This window comes from Anopheles ziemanni, chromosome 3 (genome assembly GCF_943734765.1).
Source record: "Anopheles ziemanni chromosome 3, idAnoZiCoDA_A2_x.2, whole genome shotgun sequence".
In the NCBI taxonomy this organism is placed as follows: Eukaryota; Metazoa; Arthropoda; class Insecta; order Diptera; family Culicidae; genus Anopheles; species Anopheles ziemanni.
Genome location: NC_080706.1, coordinates 39,146,550 through 39,174,363, shown reverse-complemented (window position 1 = coordinate 39,174,363; position 27,814 = coordinate 39,146,550). Strand labels below are relative to the sequence as shown.

Sequence of the window (27,814 nt, the reverse complement as noted above, 5' to 3'; positions counted from 1 at the left end):
ATAAGTCTCACTGATTTTTTTTCTGCGCCAATTTCTGTATTCTTTTCCGTTGATTTTTTTTCTTTTCCTGCAACGTTTCATAAATAACATTTGTAGAATAATAATAAATTCAGCATAAACGATGCACGAGCGGATTACAAGTAATTTAAAAAGGAACTAAAACAGATTTTGTAAATTTTAAATACAATATACAAAATTTCCAATAAAATCTATGCTGAGGTAAGATATGGGACTCATCATCATCATCAATCTCCTGAATAGGACTTCGAATTACGATAAAGAGGTCATGGGTATCGAGTCCCGAGTATGCTACTTGCAGTGGTTTTTTAAGGAAACCAAAATAGAGTCCATTGCGAACTTAGTTTATGAACAGAGCTGAATGAGTTTTAATTATCGAAGTACTTTTTGTCAGGTTTGATTTTAATGTACATACATTTTGTTTAGAGTGAGAAGTTTGCATATAAACTGTAACTTGCATGTAACGAACATCGACGACGAGCTCATCTTATTTGACGCAAGGCCAGCAACGTTATTGGACAGGATAGGACGTTTCAAATTAAAGCGAACTGGGCCACACCGAAAGGTTAAAGTCGTTTTATACTCACTGGTCAGCGTGGAGCCTGTGCGTTTTCCCGACAGGAAGCGAGCGAACTACCAGAGTTAGTGGTTCGATTCAGCCGAAACCAGGTTAAGAGGGGGGCGAAGGAAGTGGTAGGTGACCCATTAATATAAATCGCTGCTTTTGTCTGTCTGCGCCGAGTTTTGCTCCACAGGGACGGGACGGTTTATCCGTCTCACCTTCGTGCTTCGTGGTCGTCCTCGCTGTCGTGTTGAGATTGTACACCGTGCGTCCTTGCGCGCTTTGGGGGGAAATAGGTAGGTTAAAATTTTAATGTAGGCCTCCCCTGGTATTGGATTCACTTTCAATGCGGGCACTTCCGGCCGCCGACTGCCTTTCATCCGCCTCCAAAACGTACCTTCGGGACCCAGCGCTTTCGCTAATGCTATGTTGCTGGAATGTAGTTGTTGTCGCCTGTCGTGTTGATGTTTCCTGTGCACCTAATTTCCATTTCCAGGAGGTTTTTTTTTTTTTTTGTAGCTGTGCAGTTATTTTCCATTGCTAGAAGATCTTTTCGTAGGTACTATGGGTTCCAACAAGGGTGTGGTTTAGAGTTGTTTAGTTCAGATTCAGATTCAAGAATCTGACTGATTCTTTAGAGATTCATGAATCTTTTCACAAGAGATTAATAAATCCCAAAGATACATCAACTAATGAGCTGAAAAGTGAAGAGCCAAAAATGGGTACAGGGACCCGCAAGATATTGTTTTGGTCGCATGATCCACGCCAATGAAAAAATCATGGAGATTCGTGACAGAACCACGAAAGATCAATCAATAAGGTTTGAAGATTTGAATTCCTGGAGATTCATAAATCCATCTGAATGAATCTTAGGCGAAAGATTCATACGAATGAATCTCGCCAAAAGATTAATTAAGCACAACATTAGTGTGATTCCTTCCAGAACGCATCGCACATTGGGCCTAGGACAATCGCATCGCTGGCAAAAGTTCGAAGGGCACGAGAGTATGAAATACATCTCACAAAACTCATCCTGTGAAATAAAATGAAGCAAACCGTGGGCGAAAGGGCAAAGAGACTGAGGCCGAACATGTTTACAGTGGTTCCATCGAGACGGAGATAGTTGGTAACCATGCGGTTCCGGTGAAACGTGCCCTTTCGCCAACCACGGCGCAAGATGGATCACCGATGGAGTTGTGAAATCCGAACCACACCATCGGGGGCCAGGAGAAAAATCAGGACAAACGGGGGTGGGGGTCAACAAAGGGAAAACTGTTGCTCCCCTCGTCCCCCCTTTTGGCGCCGATTCTGCCGTGTCGAACGCAGGGATAGGGAGCCTCCCGTTGGCTCCTGTCTGTGCTTGGGAGATAATTAGACGTCGACACGAAACGGAGAATCGACCCACGGCCCAGCGGCGTCGGAAGCGAAGCTGTCAGGAAAAGTGTTGTTTGTCTCCCGCTAGGCCGAACGAGGGAAGGAGGGAAGGAAGGACGGAAGGAAGTAAGGAAGGAAGGTGGTGCACCGTACCCGACGCCCCCGGGAGTGCGGGCCAGTTGTGTGTTTCTACGCAAATGGCACACAAAGCCCACGGGTGCTACGAGCTGGCGTCACGAAGCGTGACGGAGGCGTACGGTTCTGGGCGTTCTGGGAAATAAATGGGCGCACAGTAAGGATGATAGTATTTTCCATGCCAAATCAATTCGAGCCCGAATTGGGATAAATCTCGCCGCCGCTTCCCATGCCCTCCTTTCTCTCCTCCATGGTTGGAGGAGGTATCTTTTCGCCTCAAATGAAGGTTGTGCCGTCGAGTGCAAATAATTGTATAATCCTCAAACCTCTCGTTCAAGTGATCAATTATCAGTATCATCACGGTTGGATCTAGCCAGTCTCCGTAAAGTGAATGGAGTAATTAGTCGAAAGCATCCTTAATTGAAGGATATTGGTTCTATCACTTTCCCGGACATGTTTTGCAGTTTATCGGCGCTGCTTTGTCTGCTTTTATACACTCAACATTTATTTTTTAAATTTAATCGAAGAGAAATTTTTAGAAATCTAATCAACGAACTCACAATTTAATTTTTTTGTAGTTCTTGTCATTCCAATTTTTTGTTTAAATGTTGTCAACCTCTAAGAGAAACTACATATGTTTAGTTTTATAAGACTTTTAGTGAATCTTATTATGAAATGGATTTTTCTTTATTTTGTTATCGCTAAATTATTATTTTACAATAATATCACAATATATTAGTCATCTGACGTTCTATACATTTCCAACTAGTCACGTTTTGCTTGTAAAGATTCTCGTAAAATATACCTTGCTCCGTTTGCTCAAACTGTAGGCTTGCAGTGTTGTTTCACTCGTGCTCTAGTGGTTTCGTAGGTTTTATTGATCTTTTTCCCCCCTCTTCATAAGCAATTTCTACATTTTTACATTGTATGTCGGATCGGAACCTACACTTGGATGGGTCATGCTGAACTTCAATCAAGTACATTGGAATGGTGAACGTGGTTGGTTCAGATAACCAGTAATCATTCTAATGCAAACAGTATCATGATGAAATGATTGGCTTGCAGCTCATTTGATATTTCACTATCAAATCTGTTATCTTAGTTTAGCATTTTTTTTCTACTTCATACAATGTTGGAGATGAAAAATAGATGTGACTCACGTTTGATCGGATGTTGATTGATTGGGATTGGGATGTCGTACGGTGAATTACAAACAAAATAGATCAATTCGCTGTTCAAATAAACCCAGTTTTGAACCTTCATATACAGTTAATTATGTTTAATAATGCCATATGTCTCCTTATACCTAAGCTTTAACTTATCTAACGTTTTTTGAGTACGGTAAAAATAGCATGACACTGAAACTCTCCCATTGGCTAATAATACCTTATTATAGAGCAAACATGGCAGGTCCTATGTCTGTTTTTAAATTTCTGATTTGCACGAAACCGCATCGAACCGTATCCAGTAGGAACGGGGAAAAAACCTTCGACGTCCTACACATGACGTCCCTTGTCAGCTGTATCTGTGTTTCTATTCCCTCCAGTGACCTTTACATCGGTATGTGGTGTCCTTTTTGATTGATGGTTGAATAACTTCCGAAGCGAATCCGTTACCCGTAACGGTGATGGTTGAAATTATTGAAGCGATAGTTGTTGGGCACTGTAGGGAAACTTTCCAATGACGACAGTATCGTTGGCGAGCGGGCGACATTCTGGAATGGAATCCCCAACGAACTAGTGCAACTTTTGACTGGCCACCCATGTACCGTTCTGGTGTCCTGGGTGAGATTTCCGATGTTGGTTAGCTGTCCGACACTATGTACTTCCTTGCACCAGCCAACTTTTGCTGCAACACTGAGCAAAAGGAGATTGGCTTAAACCGCAAACCGACTTACCACTCGAACGAAATGACCCAGAAACGTTGGCAGGCCAAGTGTCACAACCATCACCGGTCGTCTGTGATTTTTTCTATAACTCCGGTCTGATAGTTCGTTTATGTTTGTTGTTGCGGATGCTAGTCGCATGCGCTCGTTCGTGGAAGTACCAATTTAGTGGACCTATATTGGGCTTCTTATCGTCACGGAATGGGAATGAAACAATTTGTTTGCCTCGCGGCTATCCTGTTCCATCGTTGAGCAGGTCTTCCTAGAAATCCCAAGCGTGAAGACTAGACAACTAGAAGTAGCTTATTGACTCGCCTGTTTTTTTCTTCTTTCTGTTACAGACGGCATATGGATTGACAGGACAAACGAGTAGGACGGATTTGAAGTCATCCGCTGACTTCCGTCAGTCACTTTGGTTTATTCTGCCCGGTTAATTATTGACGTCGAGACGAGAAGTTTTTGTTTCGAAGTTGTTCGAACTAGCGAAGGTAAGTGTTTACTAAACAGCTTTCCGTTTTGGTGTTTCCATTTAGCAGTCATTTGTTTTATGATTCCATTTTTCGTTAACTTTGTTTGTAAATTTGTAAATATTATTCTCATCTGTTTAGGGCCATGTGTACAAAATCATGTTTAACCATCGACCATGATCCATTTAGGGCATAAGCGTTTAAATTCTTCCTGTACTTCATTTATCGAATAATTAATCTTCTAATGTTGACTATTTTCGTTCTTTTCTTTTCTCCTTTCGTTTTCTTTTCTCTTTCTTTCTATTTTCTATTTAATTTTTCTTCTTCTCCTTGTTTACTTGTACACTTTTCTCTGTTATGTGGTATCGATTGCACTTGGTACACGTTTGCCGTCCACTTGTTTTGTGCCCTTACCCCGCTTCGTACTTCATACACCGATGCACTGTGGGTGTTGGGGTTGTTCTAGTCAGCTGAAATAGCAACTGTTTCTCAAAATAGCGTATTATCGGTGTGCCAAAGTGATTTGTTTGTAGCATAAAACACGTGCGAATGCTATCTGTTCAAAACGTACGGTCGCTTCCAATCTGCGAAAAGGTCCACCAAAGGCTAGATACATATCAACAGGACAGGCGAAAGCCGCAATTCGTAATGAAATCGCACGGATCGCAACGATCGATGGTGGAAGTGTCGAATCCGATGGCTACCGGGGCCCATCGAAGCATTGCCGGAACCCGTTTATGCAGGTCCCCACGGGAGGCGTACGGTGGCCACAACGGAGCGACGGTCCCCGACAGGCAGCATCGCCGTGGCGTGGACAAGGAACAGTACCAACAGCGTGCACCGCTGCCCCGCAAATCCAACCAGCGCCATCCGGAGCAACAGTCGGAGAAGCTACATGTCGTCGCTAAACCCAAGTTGATACCACGATTTACGCGCTTCCAAGGTATAATTTATGGTTCGGGATCGATTACTGTTCTAAAAACAAACAAACCATGGGAATGCTTGTCCCGTTTTGCTGAAAGTTTTCTAATCTTCCCAGTGTGTGAAAAGCGCTCTTCGGAATGAATTGTTTCGAAAAATAACTTTTCAATCGATTTTCGTGGATCCACCATTCACATCTTTTATCAACATGCAAATTTTAAAATTGTTTTCTTTTTTAAAATTCATTTCACAAATGTAGATATTTAATCCTATCATACTAACTTTAAAAACATTCTTCACTATAGTCATTCTTCGCCGGACTCCCTTTACAACAAAATGGCTTCTAATACTCTAATAAGCATGGATATGAAAACCCTCTAATATACAATTTTATAACCTTCCAGCCTCGTTCATCACTAACGCGAAGTAAATCCCTCGCCTACAGGATGGATTTACTTTACTGTTTTACTGTGAAATGAGTTTTTTGGAATCCGTAGAGCAGAAACATTGGCTTTCGTATTTCGTTTTTAAAAATGCATCAGATTGGAAAAAATGAAAAAAAGAAAACACCACCGAATGTTTCACTATGCTCGTCATTTTCAGTTGTAGAATATTTTAGGTCATATAAAATACTTTTCTAGTAACTTTAACCATTCAACCAGGCAACTAATTTAATTGTTGGTAAAGTTCTGTTGGATGCATATATAAGGAGCCTTTTTGAGTTTTGGTGTTGTAATTTAAAGAAAGAAACCTAATTGAAAGCAAATTCAAGTTCATGTTACCGGTTTCATCATCCATGGTTTTAGCTGAATTATACAACTTATTAGAGTTGTGACTTATGAATCTTTTAACGAGATTCATTCCTATGGATCTTTCATCGAAAATTCGTTCAGAATTATTCATGAATCTTTGAGGATACGATTCCTAAAACATTGATGATCTTCCAACATTTTCATGGATCTTAGTGACTCTTTGACAAATCTTCAAAATTATCAAAATTTGTTTATGGCTCTTTTTATTGCAGTGACTTTTTGTGCTTCACTAGTCTGTTTTTGCGAACAATCACGATGGGAATCTCTCATTTAAAGATTCATGAATGTCAATTTCTAAGCAAAGAGTCATTCATGAATCAGGATCTCTATTACACAACTCTATAATTTATGGAGTATGTTCCTTATGTTACGAGCCTTCCTTATGTTAAGGTATATAAGCCTTAACTATGTGAATTTTACGGTATTAGGTTAAGAAATTAACATAGAAATAGGATAAAGCAAATTAAGTCTGAAATCATGTTAGATTTCACTACTATAGTTTGAACGTTGAGCAGTGTTGAAATGAGCTATTGCATCCATGCAGACATTCATCAAGTACCTCGATATGTTATCGAACGAATACTGAAATGAATTAGATTCACAACCCAATGGAGACTAGTAATAAACTATTTGTGGTGAGAAAAGCAGTAAAAGAAAAATACCGACTTACATATGTGGCCAGAATGGACCGGTATAAATCGTAGGCAAAACTTGCCAAACTTTTTGAATCTTTTACTGTCCAAACTAATACAACCCAAGACTGCACATATATAGCCGTTTACTTGGGCCATTTGGTCCATTCATATAAAAAATATGTTTTTTTTTTAAACTTGAGCGCTTCAATTTGGTTTAAGATTTTGTTTGTAGTAGAAGAATTGTTAGAGAATCTTCTCTCTTATTACTACACCAAACCTTCTATGTAATAGGTGAGTAAATTCATTTTCAACGATGCTTTATGCCCTGGTATTGTTTGAATAATATTGCATTTGAGCCATCTTCGGCTCGAAGTACGTACTATCCGCGGCTGATACCTGATTGTATGGGCTTTTTACAAGACACGTCGTGAAAATTGATAGATCGTGTCGTTGTCTCATGATAATTTGGATTTTTCAAATTCAACTTAAAGCGTTTTACTTTAATGGATTTTTTTTTCAATTGTAGGTTGTCAATGTTATGTATGCGTGTGTCTTTTGTCTCACCGGTGTAGATTACCCCGCTTTACCCTAATAATCGATGCTGACCATGTTGTTGAAGATCTGTAAATAATCAAATACTACTCCATCTTGATTGGGACATTGTCGACATTGACCAACCCTAGACGGGTTTGTATCTTAGTCAGTTTACTATTGCTAACCCAGGTGAAACATTCAATCATCCACCTAACAACAACGATACAGAACGTTGGCTCCGAAAGACGCCGGCCCCTTTGGTTTGCTGCTAACCGGCCATCACACCAGATCCGGAAGCTCCCCGGCTCCGGTATTGACGCTTTCAGGATGATGATGTGAGCCGCGGCCCGTTCCTGTTTTTGTTGCGGGTGTTATGAATGATTAATGTGTGTGCTTCGTTTCCGCTTTCATTGGCTTCGGAACTTAGGAGGCCTTTTGCGTTTGCCTCGCTGGGAACTGCGATTGGCGAGTTTACAGTCTGTGCCGGTTGCTCACCGCTCCGTTGCGGGGCGTTAAATGGAGGCACAGGAAAAGCTCCTCCCGCTCGGAGGTGTTTCCCGTGGGTACCACGCGTGGCTTTGATGAGCTTAGATCATAAACGTCGGGTTTCCCGGTTTCCTAGAGCACGTGTGTATGCCCGATGACAGATGAATGACACACCACACACTGTAGCATCAGGTTCCAGGCAGGGAAGGACACGCCAAAGTGAGTGCTTCATCCTTGGCCGGGACTATCCCTTCCCCTTCTCCCGTGAGTGTCCTTTGGTTGCCTATTAAAACGTTCACCAGCGTCACCGGAGATGATGACGGGCTAGTGGCGCCATAAAATCCCACACACACACAAACACTTTTGTTTCCGACGGACGCGCCTGATGGACAATTAATTACCAACCCCGCGAACCGGCGATGACACTCTCTCGGGGAATATAATGGCTGTTTATATGTATGTTCAGGGCGGTGATAAAAATGTTAACCGCCTTCAAAACGGAAGACCGTAGGAATGCGTATTGTTGTGTCGTTTTTTTTTACAACTCCCCGGTTTCCCGGAACCGGCGGCGATTAAATAATAATTAAAGTGATAAGAAAATTGAGGTACTTGGGAAAAGATGATGGTGGTCGAGATACGGGGGCTGGCTGGGAGGTGGTGAATGAAGTTATTTTCCTTAAAATTACACGCCTTCGATGCGAGCACAATGATGGTGTGGAAAGCGCGCACAAAGTAATGCTGCCGGAAACTGCCCGCCGGGTGTTCGCCGAGCCGCCGGGCCGGTGCCATGCCCGTTTGATCCTTAATAAGTTTTCCCTTCTGGCAGCTCGCAGCGAGGCCATCTTTGTTGGAGGAAAATTGATATCTTGTTGCGCGCGCGGCACGTTGTGTCACGATTGGATCAGTTTTGGGTTGTTTATGCTTTTCGGGCAGTTTTTTCTCGCGCTGCCCATCGGTAGCGGCGCTGGTGGTGTGCGAACAACTCTTGGGCTTCCGGGCGCGATGAGGAACGTAAAGTAATTTTCTTTCTGACTTTCGCCCGATGCTGAAAAGGCTCGGGCCGTCGCCGGCGTCGGGAAGTTTTAAAGGAATTCGTTTTCCTTCCCTTCGATGTTCCACCGTAGAACCGGCGCTGCGTTGCCATGGCGACGAAAGGATGAGAACAACATTTAAACCTTCCGAATTTTCGCCAAAATGTGACGGAAGTGGAATCGTGGGTGCCTTGGCGGGAGCGGGTGATATGCCCTTCTTCGTTTCCATCCAGCGAATGAACAAACAACCGCAATTGGGTTTTGGCCAATTTTTTTCATCACATTTTCCACATTCCTTCCCGTACCGTTCGCTTCCCTTGAGGTTTTTCTGTAATGTTTGTTTTTTGTTTGACTACCGTTGGCTGCTTGGATGTGTGTGAAGCGGGGTGTATTTTCCAGGAAAAACCCGTTAACTAGATAGCCGATGGTGGCAGTAAGTTGTTGATCTTGCGCCGTGGGTATTTCAATTGGAAAAAATCCAGCTGTCAGGTCAAAAAATTTCTAACTGAAAGCCAATGGAAGGTGGATGAAGTGGAAAGTTCGGACCCCGCCCTCCCGTTCGGCAAAATGTCCAATCCAAATCCAATTTATTCGCAACCGTAAGCCATAATATCCCGTTCGCTGTGTCCTTTTCATTGTTGAAGGACCTGGAGGTAAGAGCATTAAATATGTGTCCGCTCTATCCTTACGACATCGATCGATAAAACTAATGTTTTCGCATTTCTTTTGGCAAAAGGGATTTCTGCGTCTTTCCTGTTTTTCTTCCTGCTGGACTGGTTGAAAAGTGCAACTTCATAGTGGTGGCCTTTTTCGCCAAATCACTTCATCTGCTCTCGAGCACTCGGACAAAAGGACCCAATTGTGACCATCCGTCCCGTTGTAACACCCCACGAGAACTTTGCTTCTTCGCCCGTAGCGTGTCGCTGTTCGCAATTACTTCGTCCAATTCCTGGCGACCCCGTCCGGGCTTGGGGTCGCCACTTATCGCCCCGGCCGGCAACCGAGCAGGTTATCTGGAGTGTGATTCTTATCATTTGTGCGTCCCATATAAACACACGCGATGCAGACATCGTCTTCGTATCAAATCGCGTCACTTTGGGCAATGATTTGATATGACGTCAATCGGGATGGCGTACGTGTTGTTTGCGGAAGACGTTGACGTTCTGCTGCATTTGCCGAACGCTCAAAACGGCCCTTGTGTCTGTCTTGCATAACGAGAGATTGTCCTTCTGAATTCACTATTCGCTTTAGAAATTCTGACCGGGCGGATGGGGTGGTTGTTCTAATTGTGTTTCATTTGAATCTACAACTTAAAAGATTAATTTAACACGATTGGTACACATTGTTAGGATATTTCAAAGTATCTTTTTTTGGCTGTAGCCGAATGGGATGACTTTCATTTTCTTATGACGGTACGTTATACTGATACATCCGTCACTGTGTATTTCCTAAAGTAAGATGCAAATTATTTCGAAGTGCCTATATTTTTTAAATAATTGTTTCATTCGCTTAAGGTTTTGTTTAGTAATTCCTTTGGTTTTAACAATGTCAATATTATTAAAATACGGAAAACTCTCAGTTCTATCTTTACCCTATTCTTAAACTGATTTTTTTTTTTCATTTATTTAAGAGACTTTGCTATTCTTAACCTGAGCGGTAACTCGGAAAATAAATATGATTTTTATATGATAGATCGCGATAGCGGAAAATAGTAGAAATATTCTTACTATTTCAAACTGCCAATGTTTTTAAAATTATGTTTTGTTCGTTTAAGGTTTGCTATGTTGCATTTTTTGTTTCAACTAGTTGCTGATATGTTTTTAAGTAAATTTTATACTATCTACGTCACGTAATTTCACTAAAAAGTGTAAGTGTTAAAGTGGCAACTAGTTTTAAAACATGTATCGTATCGTATCCCAAAAAAACCAACTTCCTTTACAAAATGGAAAAATACGGTGGACTTTCAATTTATAATTTTACAAATTCCGAATTGACTGTTCCAACTTTCCAAAAATGGAGCAGAAAGAACTGGAAGTATTATGAGGTGTCATTATTGATTAACTACACGTCGTAACCGTTGGTAGAGAAGTTAAAAGAATAAAGAAAAGAGTGGACTGAGAAGTTGTGGAGGCTTATGTTACAACTTGCCGGAGAGCGTCGGTAGAAACACACACTGATCCCACGCTAGTACAGCTCATCTTCCGTGGACATCTCATTAGAATGCGTTGGATGGTGAAGGGCTCGTTATAGTCTTTACGATGGGTTCGCGGAATCATCATTACCCAGAAGTGCCACTTCGTGACATAAGGCCGAATACCTACGGGCTCGAAAAGGGTTGGTGTTGGTCTTAAGTTTTCCGTGTTTCGCCACCTTCCGTTTGGGCTTTTGGTGGTGGTGTGTCACTTCGTAAGGATGGACACGTTTACCCCAAACCCTCGGTGGTTTGCTCTTGCTTCCATCGGCCTATCGTACACCGGTGCCAACAAACGCGTACGTCACGAATGGCCGCCCGACGAAGGAAACTGCCGGTGCGAGTGGTTGAACTAAATTGGAAAGGAACGGTTTGGCACCGGTGCAACAACCGTAAAATCGACAACAACCATCGAGTTCATCATTTTTGACTTCGGCCAACCGCCATCAGCTGACGGGTTCGTGATTGGCGACAGTCGTGCGTTGAGCTAATGCGATTCCGCGAATGGGACACAAGTTCTAAAATTCGCACGGATTTTTACGGGCCCACTTTGCAAGCTTGGCAACTGGCAACTCAATGAGAAACCATATATACATAGCCAATGATTTAGCGTGACGCATGGTTAAATCAATTCAAAACAATCCTCCGGGGCTGATGTCCCCGGACGTCATGACATTTCTTTGTAAAACAGCTTGGGAAAATGGGAAATCCTTAAAAACTTTCTCGATTTTCATATGTGTCCCATTCGTTAAAAAAACAAATATATGTAAATCTGGAATTCTTCGAACAAAGTTACTCTTGATTGACACATGTATTTGTTCAATTGTTTGCGGGTTGGTTTTATCTTTCAACGGCTTGCGAAACGATTGACGATTTTGCAAAACTAAGTTACTTTTAATTTTGTCAATAGAGATGTTTAGCCTGTTTCGATGAAAGTTGCTATAAAGTAAAAAACTGAAATTGTTTTTGTTAATCTTTCATTTTTGCATGTTTTTAAGACGAACACTAACCGAATGTATTTACACTTTTATTTGAGCTGTGCAGTTAATCTTTCCTGCTTGGTTTTTTTTTTATAAATTTCATTACTACCATTTGTTTCATTTCATTTATTTACGATGCTTGCCTCGCGAGCCATTTGTTGTAGTTATTTCAAGTTTCACGTAACATTACTGAAATGAAAGCTGGTGCCCTTCATGCGAGTAAATTCATGAAGCTACGGCAAATCAATTCACACTCAGAAGCATAAGCGATGTGACAAAAACACAAACACGGTTTGGCATTGTCTTGTTAAACGGCGATTTACGCTTATGGAATTCCATACCCATGCCTTTAAAGGCATGCTTTAATACAGTTCTAAAATCTAATTTTTACATTTCCTTCCCGTGTAATTTTGTAGTTTTTTATCATCTAAATTCTATTGATTTTCAAATATCATTGGCAAGAGCTGCGTTGTGACTTTACTATTTTTGTTACTTTTAAGTGTGCAAATTATTATTTCCAGTTTAAGTTAACTTATCCTAAAAATCATATAATATTAGAAAAAAAAAATGTTTCAAAATAACTTAAAGCTCACATTAACAAAAAAAAATATCGATTCTCTTTTTAAGTGTTGCTCTCATTGCGACAAGCGCCCGTTTTTCATTGTACTCTTTCCTAAGTGTCGTTCAAGCGAAGCCTCGTTTTATACTTCATCCAATTCTTTTGTGCCCTACAGGTTCTTAAATCTAATTCACCCGCTTGGACAAATAATTGTGTAATCTCGCCGGCACTTACGCCATTGGAAGCAGCTTTATTTTACCCCCATCATCCTTCATTCTTCACTTACGTACTGTCTCGTCTGCTCAAAGACCTCTATTCTAGGCGCTGGAAGTTTCTCCTGGCTGGAGACTTTTATCCTCTTTTGTTGTTGTAGGCTAGCTTACCCGCGATTTAACTGGCAGAAGTGTTCCTTTTGTGTCAAGTCAATGTACCGCCCGTCGTAGTTTCCCTTTCTTCCCGAGTGTGTTCAACGTGCTCTCAAACCCGCGATACAAACAGCTTAATTGAGCCAATGTGCTCATCCTCCCGACCGTGAAATCTCATTCTCCTTGGTTTGCTTTTGTCGTCGGTGCAAAATGTGCGATACATGCACTACTTTGCTGTTCTATTCTATTTTATTACGACGACGTGTTGAAGAATTTTCCTTTTGCGTTCCGTTCCACTGTATGCGTCCATGAAACGGATGCTGATAAGACGATTAGTCTGAGGTCAGTTTAACTAAAGGAGGCACTTTAACATTGCCTGATTAATTTCATTATCTTTCCATCGAAGTCGTTGGAGTCGATTTTAACGTGCTCTATTAGTGTTCTAACTTTCTGTTTTATTTTCTCTATCTCTTTTATGGTCCTGCGTCCATCATCCGCCGACGACGATCGGTTCTCAACAACCACCCACCCACGGCGCTGCTGCACCCACGGTGGTCGACTGTGTGACAACCGCCTTTACGACCCGCCACCACGGTTCGCACGCCAGTGTTAAGAATTATCAAATTAGCGACCATGGACAAACTGCGCGAATCGGACGCGCCCGGGGCAGATGACCCGACTCGGCAACGGCTCGCCACGGAAGGAACCGCTCCCACTGACGTTGGTGGTGGTGGTACCGGTGGCAACGGATGTGGAGAGCGAGGCAAGGGTAGCGGAGAGGGCGGCTCGGACGAGTATCACCATCAGTTCTACAACACCGGCCGGATAGGGCGCCGGAACGCGCTGCCCGACATCCTCGGGACGCACTGTACCACGACCACAGCCGACCTGTCGTCACAGCTAGGAGCCCTCTCTACCTCGGGTGAGTGAGCTAGGGCTGGGGGCTGTCACGGGCAAACATATCAAGGTCCTGCAACTAAACTAGTCTGGTCGCAGGCAAGCGCTGCAATCGGTGTGTGTATGTGTGCTATGCTGCTGAGAGATATCGTTTTCCTTCGTGCACAATCCGGGCTGGCGGCGGCTGGCTGGTTGATGGTGTGTTGACACGTAATAGAAATTGAATTATGAGAAGTTTACCATTGCATAATGAAACATGCCAGGTGTAATGGGTAACTGTTCCTGCGAGCGGGCCAGTATCCAACTACAGCGTGGTGCAATACGGATGTTCCGATGAAACTCGATCGAAACACAGTGCACCATGGTACGCACACCCCCTTCGGATCGGATGGAAAATTGCTCTTTTATGTCGCTGGTGGCTGCAAGTGAAACGCAACGACGCCCATCGTAACCGTTATGAGACTGTGCAATGTTTCTGTGAATTCGAAACGCGATCGCACTGGGAAAGTTGAGTTTAATCGTAGTTTACAGCGGTGTCGACTGGTATCGTTTGATATGGATTTTAGATGTTGATAGTTTGTACAGTTCAGCCTGCATTATGCCATTGTGCTTATGATAAATTAATAGTTTTTTTTTTAAATAATATATTCCGACTGGTCTGATTGTGTTTGTTAGTTATCCAACAAAACGTAAGACACAAGTTAGGTTCGTTATGCAGCAAAAAATCTCTCAGCTTCAATTCAACTTGGTGCGCTTCAAAGAATGCATCTACTTGCCGTTCAAAAACTATTCTCTTACACCAGTGATGTCAAACTAGTTTGACCTCGCGGGCCACATTTCGCCCCAAAATAGGTTCGCGGGCCAAAACGTAAAATTGATTGGATTGATGAAAATATGTTCTTATCAGTGTGGTTTGATCCAAACAGTCAATCGTGTTAAACACCTTCAAATTTTTTAAATATTATATTACTTCTTATAAAATTTCCAATTTTCAGTAAAAGATAAATTTTCTTTAACACTATTGTGCATTTTGGTAAAGAATTAAAAAAAGTAAATGTGCATTATTACTACAGCTAACTTATTGCACCACATCTATTATTTTATTTAGAATACTCTTGTAGTTCATGACGTTTGTTTTGTATGAACACCAGTGGCGGATTTAACGGTGCGCGGACTGAGCGGCCGCGGGGGGCCCTGAGCTCGCAAGGGACCCCGAAGCTTCAAGTGGCCTAGATCTCAAAATTTATAGATAAACAAATATTCTATAGAATAACAGATTGGAATAGAGTAAATTTTACAACAAAGGATAATTTTACTGTGTCCTTTCAAAAATATTGCTAAGATCCACAACAAAATATAAAATCCGGTATATAATCAGAGTTGAAGAGTTTATATATCAAGCATAGGATTAACATAATGTGATGAAATACTAACACATATTCAATACAAGCAATGCGTTTTTGACATATCATGTTAGACATTTTAACTATATCATCTGTCCTTGTACAACGAGGTACGTGTTTAAATGAATATTTCATACGGATTTTAATGGAAGAAGTAAAATTATATAGTTTTCCTACCCTAACTATTGAATAAGAATTGTTAAACTAGATTTATAAAATCAAACTTCGAGAGGTCAGACAGAAAACTTATTGATTGTTGGATATAAGTAATATCTCAGATTGATTTTGTTGAAATGAATATAAATAAGATGAAATCGCGGGCCGGATCCGATGTGCTTGCGGGCCGCATGTGGCCCGCGGGCCGTATGTTTGACATCCCTGTCTTACACAGTAAATAGAAGATTTCGAAGCAGATTTTTTTTTCTATAACTCAAGACGTAGCACTAGGCATTACAATTGCTTTACAAAGAACGATGAACAGATCGAAAAATCTATTTACACCCATTAATTATTCAAACTAAAAAAGGCACTTATTTAATGTAAAACATCGTTGTATGATTTAAATCATATTTAAAGCGTACTACTGAACGCAAGAATAACTATTTTAGAAACAACAAATGAAGACATTTAAAAATCAATTTTTCATCCTCCAAATATGTGATTTGATTTTTCTGAAAATTGCATTTAATTATACGAAATGCTTTTCCTTCCCGTAGTTCGATACAATAATTTATTCGAAGAAGTCGAGAGCCTTTTGATTGGAGGTAATGCTTGAAAATATGTTTTTCCTTTTGCCAATATTGCTAGTTTTTCACTGCCGTTATAAGTCCTCCTAATTACCTAATCGGATTCCGCATTCGAATCCCGTGGCAGAGAGTCATTAATTATGATTCGCTTGATCAATTCTGACTGGCATGACGATAGAAAAGACAGGCGTCACTTTCTTCGCCATGGTGATTTCTGCCAACGACGATGAAACGACTTTGTGTCGCCAGCTTGCCCTTAGGAACTTACTTTCACTTTAATCAAAGGCGATTGCTGCAGTATTTTTCCCAGCAGTGATTTACTTCTACGGGACTCTGTTCTCTCGCAGATATTTTTTTTTTGTTTACTTTCGGATATCGAAGAAAATGTTGTGCACGAATTACTTGACACGATTGTACTATTTGATAACGGCTTTCGAATTTATGGGAAATAATCATGATTTGTTTTATCTATGTAAATTCTTATGATGTTATTCATGTGTATGTTTTAAACCCACCAGTTATTTGCATTTTAATAGTGGTAAAATTTATTTTTCTTGTTATTTAAAAAAACACATAGAGCATCTCTAGATCAATTTTTGTAATTTACAAATTTCTTTAAAAAATTCTCAGTAGAGATTTAAAGAGGTTTAAGGGTGACTAAAAGCAAAAAAAAGTTGATAAAAAAATAATAAACGATTTATTCCAGTCGGCATATTTGTCACATGTTTCAATCAATTCTTAACCTAATTCTCTTATTTCAATATCCATCAAACAGCACAAAATGTGTTGGTAATTCTCTACATTTTAATAATTATTCATTTTTGTTTCTATCATCCACAGAATGCGCCGGCAAACCATCCGATGGAAGTGGCGTACTAAGTAGTAGTATAGCACCACCGGGCAATGGTCAAACGCAGACGACCACAGGAGGGACGTAAGCACCGAAACGCCAAAACAATATGTGACAACGAGGTGTGGCACGGAGGGAGCAGTGGACGTAAAACAGCTGTTTTCTATCTCATCGTGACGAAAGGGAAAACGGAAAATTTAGTAACGCACACTCCCACATGCCCATAAAGGACGTTGATCTTTCAGATCGGATGTCCACACCGTTGCAGTACCCCCTGACCCGGGGGTATTGCTTTGTGCTTTTACGTTTCTTTACCACGCATCACAACCAAATCTCTACTATCTTCTCTAGTTAGAATTTCACAGACAATGAACAGGAAGGCACAGGAAGGACATTTTAGTTAAAAGATTGTATGTTGTCGGTAGCCTGTGTTGAGCTTAATTAGTCCTTACCCAGTGTCATTCTTCATGCTGTTTGGTACACCATGTTATTTAACATCAATTTTACCTAGAAGAACAAATTCGAGAATAGGTCGTATCGGATCGTATAGAAAAACATTTCATTCGTTAATTTCTCTCCCAAACGTACACACCCGCTTCTTCTTGCTCCGTTTTCATAGAAACGTTGCAACAAGCTCCCGTTCAAGTCTAAACACATACCAGTTCCGGAAGGCACTTCCTTCCACAAACAGCTTAGGACGATTTGACGATTCACCTTTTATCCCAAAACCAAAGTTTTCTTTAGTTCCTCCCGAGAAACAGTATTTTGCAAAGGTTAGTTAGGAAGCTCTTCATGTAGAAAAAATAAACAGCTTCCTTTGGTAGGTAGATTAAAAAATCAACAAGATGGAAAACAAATAGGACTGTGTTCGGGGGGATACGATGGTCATTTTCCAAATAATGGTTGATCAGCACCGATCTAGTGGTCGCAGACGAAAGTAGAGACGGAGAGAGGGAGATAAAAAGAGCGAAAGAAAAGGATAAGCGAAAGCAGTATCGTTGTGATGTGATTTAATGCAATATGAACAATATAAGTGAACGTGTAACTCCGGTGTAACGGCCTTCTGCCGAAAGCAATGGAACCATTGCGCACATGACAATGTCTTTTAGGACATCGTGTGGACGGGTTTGTGTAGATTTTTCTATCGTCTCCTAACCTCATACACAATTACTAACACAGACACATACACACAAAAACAAGCAAACAAACAAATACCAGTGTTCCTTTCTCAAGTATTTACCAAACCAGTCTTATGTTGATTTGTTGCGCCGTGTGGAACATTTATTGACTACGGAACAGGAAGCGAAAAACGTATGATCTTGCCTGAAGGCCTTTGTCAGCAGATTGAAAGACAACCTTTTCCTGTGTTACACTAATGCTTTTTCCCGCGTACTAATATCGCAAACGCTCACATGGCAGGGATTAGAACGCATCGCATCGGATTTACTCCGACCGCAAAACGAAAGTCAACCGTATCAGTATATTTTGTATGTCTGTATGTCTGGTCCGCATTGTTTGTTTGCTTCCTGGCGATTTTTTTTTTTTTTGCAAAGATCGGTTGTTGGAACAACGTTTTTCATAGCGATATGGAGATTCGCCTTTAGATGTACATGTTGTTACAAAACAGTACCACAATCCGCTTCTCGCTCGCTCAGCTCTGAGAACAGAAATGAGGTAGAAAATGTAAGTTAAATTAAATTCGTACCCATACCGTTTCAAGATTAAAATTGAAAGTAGGTTGTCAGTAATAAAGCATGGCGTTGGTAGTGCGTCTGAGGTGGTGTGATAAGCAGATTTTCGTTCCTTATTTAATCGTCCTTTATCTAGAAATAGTATTTCTTATTTGATTAGGCGATTGGGTTATGGTGAAAAAGAAAATACCCCTATTACCACTTTCCAGTGCACCACTATCGGGCTTGGGCGGATGTCATCCGGTTTGATTTGTAGAACGACGTATTACAGGGAGTTAGGTTAACAGATATAATCACAAGTTGATGGATATGATTTTTTAATGCACCATCGTCAGGTATGCTACCTACCGTTCGCGTTAAGAATTATCGTGGTGTTGATTGAAGAGACTCAAAAGAGATCAGTTCTGTATGACTCGAGATCTGATACCATTGCCGGTTGCCGTAGCATTAGTACATTTTAAGTTGGTTCCTACTATTCCTAGTATAAAAAACAACGAATTTTACCTTTAACTCTTTATGATAATTTGTGATTTTATATCAAACTTTTCGGTTTATGCATGTTTCAATCAATTTGCGCAAATTACAAGTTCCATGGCTTTGGTCTGCAAACAGAAATTTGCTAATTATTGCAAATTTTAACAGGAAGAACACGTTTAGAAAAAGTAAATCCCTGTTTTCGAACAAGATGTCTGTTGATGGATTTATTTATTCTTTTGCTCGTACCCAAAAAAATGAAAACCATAGAACATGTCTTTTAAGAACTAAGAATTTTTAAATGTGATAATTAGACCAACAAATAAAAGCGAAGTGGATGGCGGACATGGATTGTGGATGAGTGTACACGGTTTTCTGGATGTTTAAACGACTTCTGTATCTTGTATTACTATAAAGTACACGCTCTCTGTAGATCGATCGTCTTGATCTCCATGACCATTAGCCATTAACGGAACGATTCGGTTCGGTTGTAAATTCTTTAGCGGTTGTCTTCAGCGTGTTGTTCCGGTAGATTCTACAGTCGGTGCAAAATGATCTGGTTGCCAGGCATCTTGTAGCATAGGTTTATTTTTGTTTGTTAATTTATGTATGTTTACTTCGTACACACCATGGCAACCAAACAAAATACCACTAACTAACATCATGTTAACATAAGCTACGAGCGATGAGGTCTTGGGCGATAGAAAACATTGTTCAATTTGGGTGGAAGGAAAAACTAATATGTGATGGCCCGGGCCGAGCAAAGTAAGACACCCGAGCACGAGTGAACGATAATAAGAGCAAACCGGAGATAACCAAACTCACTGTTCTATATGTGTCAATTGTGGAAAACAAAATCAAATGAAACCGTAATTACAAGAAGCATACACATTTATAACAACAATTTATTGGTACCGGATGTGAAGCGTGGTACGATGCATGAACAAATGCATTTAGATTGTTTAGGAGTAAATTTTGCTGGCCGAAAAACAACAACTATGAAACCAAATATACAAAATTATACAATTAAATCGGTACCGCAGAAAGCGCGTGAACGATTAGAGGGTACTCTCAAAAATTAGAAATAAATCTGGAGAAGATGCTGATGTAATTATGTTGCTGCAAATAAACAATACCACACATATGATTGACCGAACGAAGCGAATGAATATATTGAGTTTGAATGTAACCAAGATAGTTGCTTATTTAATAATTATGTAAACTTTGGACAGTTCAGCTTGCCAACGGACAGCGTGGAAAAGTATGATGCAAAAACCTTATTTTTTTGTATACACACAAAGAATGCACACCTTTAACACCATCTTAATCACACGTAAATTAAAGGAAACTGTATAGGTCGTAAGAGTTGTATTTATGATAAACTGAAAAATATATAAAACGAAATTTGAGTGAACAGAAGAACAAGTAATTTAGTTAATTGCGTTTTTATAGCTTGACCGAGCGTACGGATAAATTAAGGTTTTGGTTAAATTATTACCTGGCGAAGAAATAAAGCATGACCGTAACTAAATTGAACCAAGGAAAGCGCACTACTGTGGTGCCTCTAGTGGCGTCAGTCGGAAACTAACATTTTTAGTAGTATTAGTAAATAGTAACAATCAAGTTGTGAAAGTTTCAGACCTGTAATATTTTTTTTCGCGAAATGCCGTACAATGGAAATTGAACGACCAAAAATGAATCCGCCAAAACCAAAAATTCAATCCGAGAAATGAATGAAAAACTAGAACACCAAGGTAATTGAGCAAATTGAATAGGCCGGGAACCCATTAAACAAAAACAAAAAAAATGACAAGTATTTTTCTTTTGTACAATTATGCATAACGATTGTTATAAAAATAGGTTTTTAGTATTCTCGTGTTCCCTGTTCTTATAAATTCACGTATTTTGTGTTTTGGTTCATGCATTAGCGCTCGTATCGTGGAAAGGGACAGGCACCACAGTAGCGCACTTTCCTTGGTTCAATTTAGTTACGGTCATGCTGTAATTGTAGTCATTCGTTTCATTTTGTTCTGCATAAATAAGTTTGACACAATTTATTTTTAAATAGCTTGATTCAGTTGGCGAAGAACCACTATCAGCGGCCCTGCCAACAATTGGCGAAAGCCTAAGCGGGGGTGACGTACAAGTAGGTGAACGCACTTTTGAAGTCGTCTAAACAAGGCCACCTATCTTGGGTCAAAGGTCAGCACCGACAACAACATTGAAGATGAAATTCGCGCTAGGGTGATGGCAGCCAACCGATCATATTACAGTCTGAGAAACCTCTTCCACTCACGATACCTGTCAAGGCAGTCGAAGCTGGGACTATATTGGACATACATAGTACCAGTGCTCACATACGCCTCCGAGACATGGACTCTGTCCAAATCTGACGAAACCCTCTTAGCCGTGTTCGAGAGGAAGATGCTCAGGAGGATTTTTCGCCCTGTATGTGAGGAGGGACAATGGATGAGCCGATATAATGACGAGCTCTACGAGCTGTACGGTGACCTCACTGTCGTACAGCGAATTAGACTCGCCAGGCTCCCGTGGGCTGGTCATGTCATGAGATTGGCACCGGATGACCCAGCCCGTAAAGTCCTTTTAGGCTGTCCCCAAGGACAGATGAGGCGTGGTAGGCCTAAATTGAGGTGGAAGGATGGTGTAGAATCTACATGAATACATGTAGATGAAACCGACAATAAAGCCGGGATACGGAATTGGACCGGCGTAGAGAGCGACCGTGAGCGCCACAGCTCCACATAAGTAAGTAAGTGATTCAGTTTAAAATATACCGATGCATCTAACCCCACCGAGCCATCCGGCCCCACTTTACCCTACTTGTGGTTCTTGAACGTTTTGTACAGCTTAATGATGAAGTCGCAGTTCGACTCTCTCTGGATCTCCTTCTCCCACATGGTGTGCGCTGCTGGCGCGTCTCCATGGTCTGTGCCTTTCTCATCCGCTTCAGCGCGAACGAGCGCCCTTGGTCCTGTGCCAGCTCGACAAGCCCGAACCCGTCGATGCCGAGCATCAAAATAACGCGCAGATCGGACAGCTTCACTTTCCGGAACATTTTGTAGATGCCAGGTTTATGTGGTGGTTAATGCCAAAACTAAAGATTTGCGCTTACCGTTTTCCTGAAATCAGAAATGACCTAAATGATCCTGTATTGGTCGGGTCTGTGATATATGCAGTAACATTTAATAGTTATTGGGTTTTTTAAATAGCAAATAGAAAATGGTATTGAAGTATATTATTTCTAAATCAAAATTTTTATTTCATTTGCTTGATGCTTTAGTCTAGAAAAGGCGTACAATTTTGGGTACATTTGCAGATCTTTCCCGATGCGACGCGTGGATTGAGAAGGCAGAGCGTGTTCGCCGGGCAATCACCGTTGTTGATGGCGCACGGGCTGTAGAACACCGGGCATATATCGGATACCGCGATTAATGAATGTGTCCACCCACTTCCGTTCAACATCAAAGGATTTTGACGCACTCCGTAATGGCTAATACTTTCGATGACACTATGAAATTACAAGAAATCATGAAAATAGAATAGAGTTTTTTGTCAAGAACAAATCAGAATAATACTAACTTCAGGCTTTCCGTCCAGTAGATTAATTCATCCGTCACCGCCAACCTAGCACTTCTTTGAAAAAGAAGAAGATTGCTGACGATTGGGAGGATTTGCTTGCTGCGAGTATCTATGCACTCAATGCTGGATCTGGTGACAATATAGCAGAGTTCTCCAGTGGCCACGAAAGCCTTAATGTCGTCGTACCAGTCTTCTGGTTTGGAACTTAGTAAACCTTGTGCTTCCGATCCATCGAGGTTTTGTGTGATGATATGGTTATGATAATTTCTGTACAGCTTACCTTGCAGTGGATCAATGGTGATTTGGAAACCGCCAGAGTAAAAGGACAACGTCGACCGCAAGTTCGGATTTTCCAAGCTGGCAACCTCAAAGGTCTCCTTATCTTCGTCAAGCCAATAAAGACGGCGCGAGATCCAGTCCACTACAACATGCGATGGGCGTTCGAGATCTTTCGAGAGGAAAATCTTCTTATCTGTTCCATCGTATTTGGCGCTGAAAATCGACTGAATTGTAGAATCAGCCCAGTAGAGACGGCCCTCAACACAATCATAATCCATGTTATAGGCGTCGATTCCATCAACAACATTGAAGGGTGGTGCAGTATTCATCGGTACTCGAACCATTTTGCCGCCTTGTAAAGTAAGCAAGAAACCATCCTTAAAACGACTCGCAGCGTTGCATTCTGTGTCTTTTCCAATCGTACCATCCTTGCAAGGTTCTAGTGTTTTCAGCCACTTTGTTGTGTTTGTGTAGCGCAGAATCCATCTGTGGTATTTAGTAACATCTGTAAATACCGTAGGTTTTAAACTATGGCATGCAGGTGGATTGAAATTGGGTCTCATTGCGCTGAATGACCCAATTCCTCGCAGGTACCATGTGTCATTTATGTTGAAGTACATGCCCCCTCCAACATGTCCGTTGCAAACTTCTTTATCGTTACTTCCAACCGCACAGTACATCTGACTTATTAAGCGGTTTCCGTACGTTGCATTACCGTATTCAAGGCATGATTTTGTATCAATTACGTTTAAGATGGCCCCACGAAGTTTACCAGACGGCTCACCCTCTTCGTCCAAACGGAATCCAATCACGGTTCCGGTCATACCAACAATTTGATTTTGTCCACTTGTTGCATTCCAAATAGTTGCAGGCTGTACGTAGTTAGTAATGTTCATGTAAGTTAATAACTTCAGAATTGCAATATCGTTTGCGAAAGTCGAGTAGTTATATTGTGGATGGATTAAAATTTGAGTCACATTCATCACTTGGGTAGCGTCAGTGATTCCATCCACATAATCACTTCCAACGGATACGGATAACTCATTTTCAGCTATAAGGCGATAACCCTCAGTAGTGTTTGAATAAAAACAATGTGCGGCTGAAAATAAAACCAGAAAATAAATAATAGACTTGGGTATTTCGGTAGAGTATAAAATAGATAGTTACCAGTAAGCACAGTGTTCATATTGATGATGGATCCTCCACACAAATATCCAGTATTCTTTATCATCGTACTGTATATTACGACATGCCATGGCCATTTCCTTTGTTTTCCTTCGCCGTGACTAATCGGTATAACAGGTTTCGAATTTATAATTGTTGATGGGTCCGTTCCGCCAGTAAATTTGGAAATGCTTTTGCAGATTTTTCCCGATTGAACACGTGGATTGAGAAGACAGATTGTGTTTTCCGGGCAGCCTCCATTGTTCTTGGCGCACGGACTGTAGAATATCGGACAAACATCGGTCAACACGATTAAACGTGTATAATACTTAATGTTGGGATATAATAAAGGTTTTTGACGCATCCCCTGCTGGTTAACGCTTTCGATCGTTTCACTATAAAATAAAAAGAAGGATGTAAAGAACTATGTTAAAGCCCAAAGCAAAATAATACTAACCTGTCGTAGTTCCACCAATAAATTATATCATCAGTTGCGGCTAAGTGAGAAGTGTCGGTAACATTGTTGACGATCGTGCGAATACGCCTGCTACGAGTATCAATACAATCGATCTTGAATGTGATGCCATCTATATAACAGAGTTCTCCAGTGGCTATGGAAACTGTTATATCTTTGATTCCTGAATTTTCCAACAACAGCTCTGGTTCTGATCCATCTAGATTGGTCCGTCCAATCCAGCGATTTCTAACCGCTGAGTATAGTTTACCTTGCAGCGGATCAACAGCGATTCTACTATCACTATCGACATTGATCATCACCGTTGTCCGCAAGTCCGGATTGTCCAAGCTAGCAACTTCAATAGTTACCTTGTCACGATCAACCCAATATAGATGACGAGAGATCCAGTCCACTGCAATAGCTCCTGGATTGAGCTCCTCTGTAATGAACGCTTTCTTAACCAGCTGATCGTACTTTGCACTGAAAATCGATTTGGTCCTAAATTCAGTCCAGTAAAATCGACCATCAACACAATCTTTATCAACACCGTATATTTCATTTCCGATCAGGACGTCATGACCATTGAACACTTGATCACCTTTCACGGAAAAGTACATGAAGCTCACGTTTTCGTCTAAACTCAACTCCGACGACAGACCAGAGTCAAAACGGTTCACAGCGTTGCATTCAGTGTCTATTTCAATCGCAACATCTTTGCATGGATTTACAGGGTGGCATCGTAGAAGTGATACACTTTGTTTATGTGATAAAATTGATACCAGGTACGATATCTCTTCGAAATTGATTTAAATAACTTCTATTACTACTTAACTTGCATTTGACTCAATTTATTTCAAATCTTTCACCTATGAACATGATAACGGCCCGAAGACGCTTTTGGAAGTCGTTGAAGGCCGCACGCACAACTTCATCCGACATTTCTTCCCATATCTTTAGCAACCGTCTCTTGAATCCGGCCAAATTCAAACGTTTGACGTCGCCTAACTTCCCAAGCATGTATCCCCATATGCTGAAGTCCAACGGATTCAAATCTGGAGAGGCAGCAGGCCATTCCGATGCGTTGACGAAACATGGCAAATGTTCCTTGCACCACTCCTGAACGATTGAAGCTTTATGGGTTGGAGCTGAGTCCTGTTGGAAGCAAAAGCTGTCTTTGCCAAAAAGCTTCATAGCTTATGGTTTCAAGTGGCCTTGGAGAACCTGTTCTAAATAATACTCCTTGTTTATCTTCATGCCTTTGTCGATAAATAACAACGGCAACTTCCCTTTGGTCGAGATAGCTCTCCAAACCATAAGCGCTGACATATTTTGATACCGCTCGACTGCTCTTTTATCGGGTGGTATATCCCGAATAGATGCTCCATAGACTCGATCATTCTGCTTATTTAAGGGAGCCTCCAGAGTGAACAGTTTTTCATCCGAAAAGATGATGTTGTGGCCTGCGTGCGTCTTCAGTAGCAAGCGAGATCTGGTAACCCTGTCGGCAATATTGTTGGAGGTTAAGCCGTGAATTTTCTGCTTTTTAAAGGCTTCGTAACCAAGGTCCTTTTTCAAAAAGCATTGCATGGCACAGTGACTCATTTTCATGTCACGCGCCATTTTTTTCCCGAGCGAGCTGGATTCCGCCGGACACGTTCCTTTACCGCTTTAATCACCGCTAGAATCCGGACACTCCGTTTTTTACCCGGTTTCTTCTTTGGAACAACTGTCCCTGTCTCCTCGTATCGCTTGATGGTCTGGTAGACAAATAATCGACTTAAATTGCGATGAGACAGTTTCTGCCAAATCTGAATGTTTGTCAAACCTTGCATATGCAAAATTTTTACTTACTCGCGACTTGAATTCATTGTAGTTACTAGAAAACTGAACTGAACACTGAGTGTACGTTTTGGACATAAATAGTAAACAAGTAAATCTGTCGAAATATACCCATTTGTTTAACACACTGGGTACAGGGGTTTGGCAGAAACCGCTCGGATAAGTGTATCACTTCTACGATGCCACCCTGTAGTTCCTTTAGCCACTTGGGGGTGTCAGTGTAGCGCAAAACCCATTTGCGATATTTGGCAACATCCGTAAATACCGTCGGTTTGGAACTGTCGCATAGATACTCCTTCACGTTCGGCCTTTTTGGGCTGAATGACACTAGTCCTCGCAAGTACCACGTGTCATTGATGGTGAAAAACATGCCACCCCCGCTGTCTCCGTTGCAAGCACTGACATTGTCTTTTCCACCAGCACAGAACATTTTAGTTGTTAAGTAGCTTCCGTACGTTTCACTATCATATTCAAGACATATTTGTGTGTCCAACACTGGTATCGTTGCCTCTTGAAGTGTATCCGATTCTTCATCATCTTCGTCCAAACCGAATCCAATCAGGGTTCCTTGTGACCCAAAAAATTTACTTTCGTCAATATCCGTATTCCAAATAGTTACTGGTCGTACGAATTTTGTAATGTTTATATCAGATGTTAACTTTAGAATTGCAATATCGTTTGCGAAAGTTGAGTAGTTATATTGTGGATGCACAATAATTTTCGCCAAATTAAGCTCTTGTTGGCCCTGAGTGGATGCATCTCTATATTTACGGCCACCGAACACAACTAAATCATTTTCACGTCTAACACTTTCACCACTAACAACACAATGAGCAGCTGAAACATAAAAACCGTTATAAGATGATGAATTGGAGTGTTCCTGAAAGTGTACAAATTATTATTACCAGTGAGGATTGTGTTGTTGTCAACGAAAGTTCCCCCACAAAGGCCAGGCCCGATGAGGAGCAAGGCATGCCACGGCCATTTCCCTGGTTTGGTTTCGACGCCGTTATGAATGAGCGCAACAACATCTTCTTGAAGTTGAACAATATCAGTAAAAGCACATAGTAACATGAAGACAAATAAAACATGGCTCAAAGAAACGACAGTGTTTCGAAATTCCCAATTTCTGCACGATGGAATTTTAATCTCTGACATTTTGTTCCAATGTCCACACTCTTTACTAGCCAAGTTGAAGAATAGCAACAGATCTGCACAAGTTGATTTCAAACACACGACTGATGCAGCCTTGATCTTGAGCGTTTAAGAAGCCCACTACCCTTGCCAGCTTGCGATGCGAAGTGGAATGCCTACTGGAATGGAAAAACTAGTTTTACCAGTCGACTTCTTGTTTCTTTTCATGTTTTTCCTTCTCTCGATTTTACGGCGCTTAAAATATTCGGCGCTCCCCAAAATTTTCAAGTCACCCAAATAACACAAAAAAAAAACTCCTTCATAT

General features: G+C 41.1%; 1 protein-coding gene across 1 annotated transcript; it reads left to right on the top strand.

The window, feature by feature from the left end:
* Positions 1-4,926: 4,926 nt before the first annotated feature.
* LOC131288015 (uncharacterized) lies at positions 4,927-17,114 on the top strand. Its single transcript, XM_058317112.1, has 3 exons — positions 4,927-5,384; positions 13,563-13,877; positions 16,842-17,114. Exons 1-3 carry the CDS (start codon positions 4,991-4,993, stop codon positions 16,937-16,939), a joined length of 807 nt encoding a protein of 268 aa, XP_058173095.1. The 5' UTR covers positions 4,927-4,990; the 3' UTR covers positions 16,940-17,114.
* Positions 17,115-27,814: the final 10,700 nt, after the last annotated feature.

Excerpts from the sequence above, each read along its gene's own strand:
- LOC131288015 (XM_058317112.1), top strand. The coding sequence starts at position 4,991 with ATGCTATCTGTTCAAAACGTACGGTCGCTTCCAATCTGCGAAAAGGTC. Across the intron at positions 5,385-13,562 it reads ACGATTTACGCGCTTCCAAG|TGTTAAGAATTATCAAATTA; the intron begins GTATAATTTATG and ends TTCGCACGCCAG. Across the intron at positions 13,878-16,841 it reads AGGAGCCCTCTCTACCTCGG|AATGCGCCGGCAAACCATCC; the intron begins GTGAGTGAGCTA and ends TATCATCCACAG.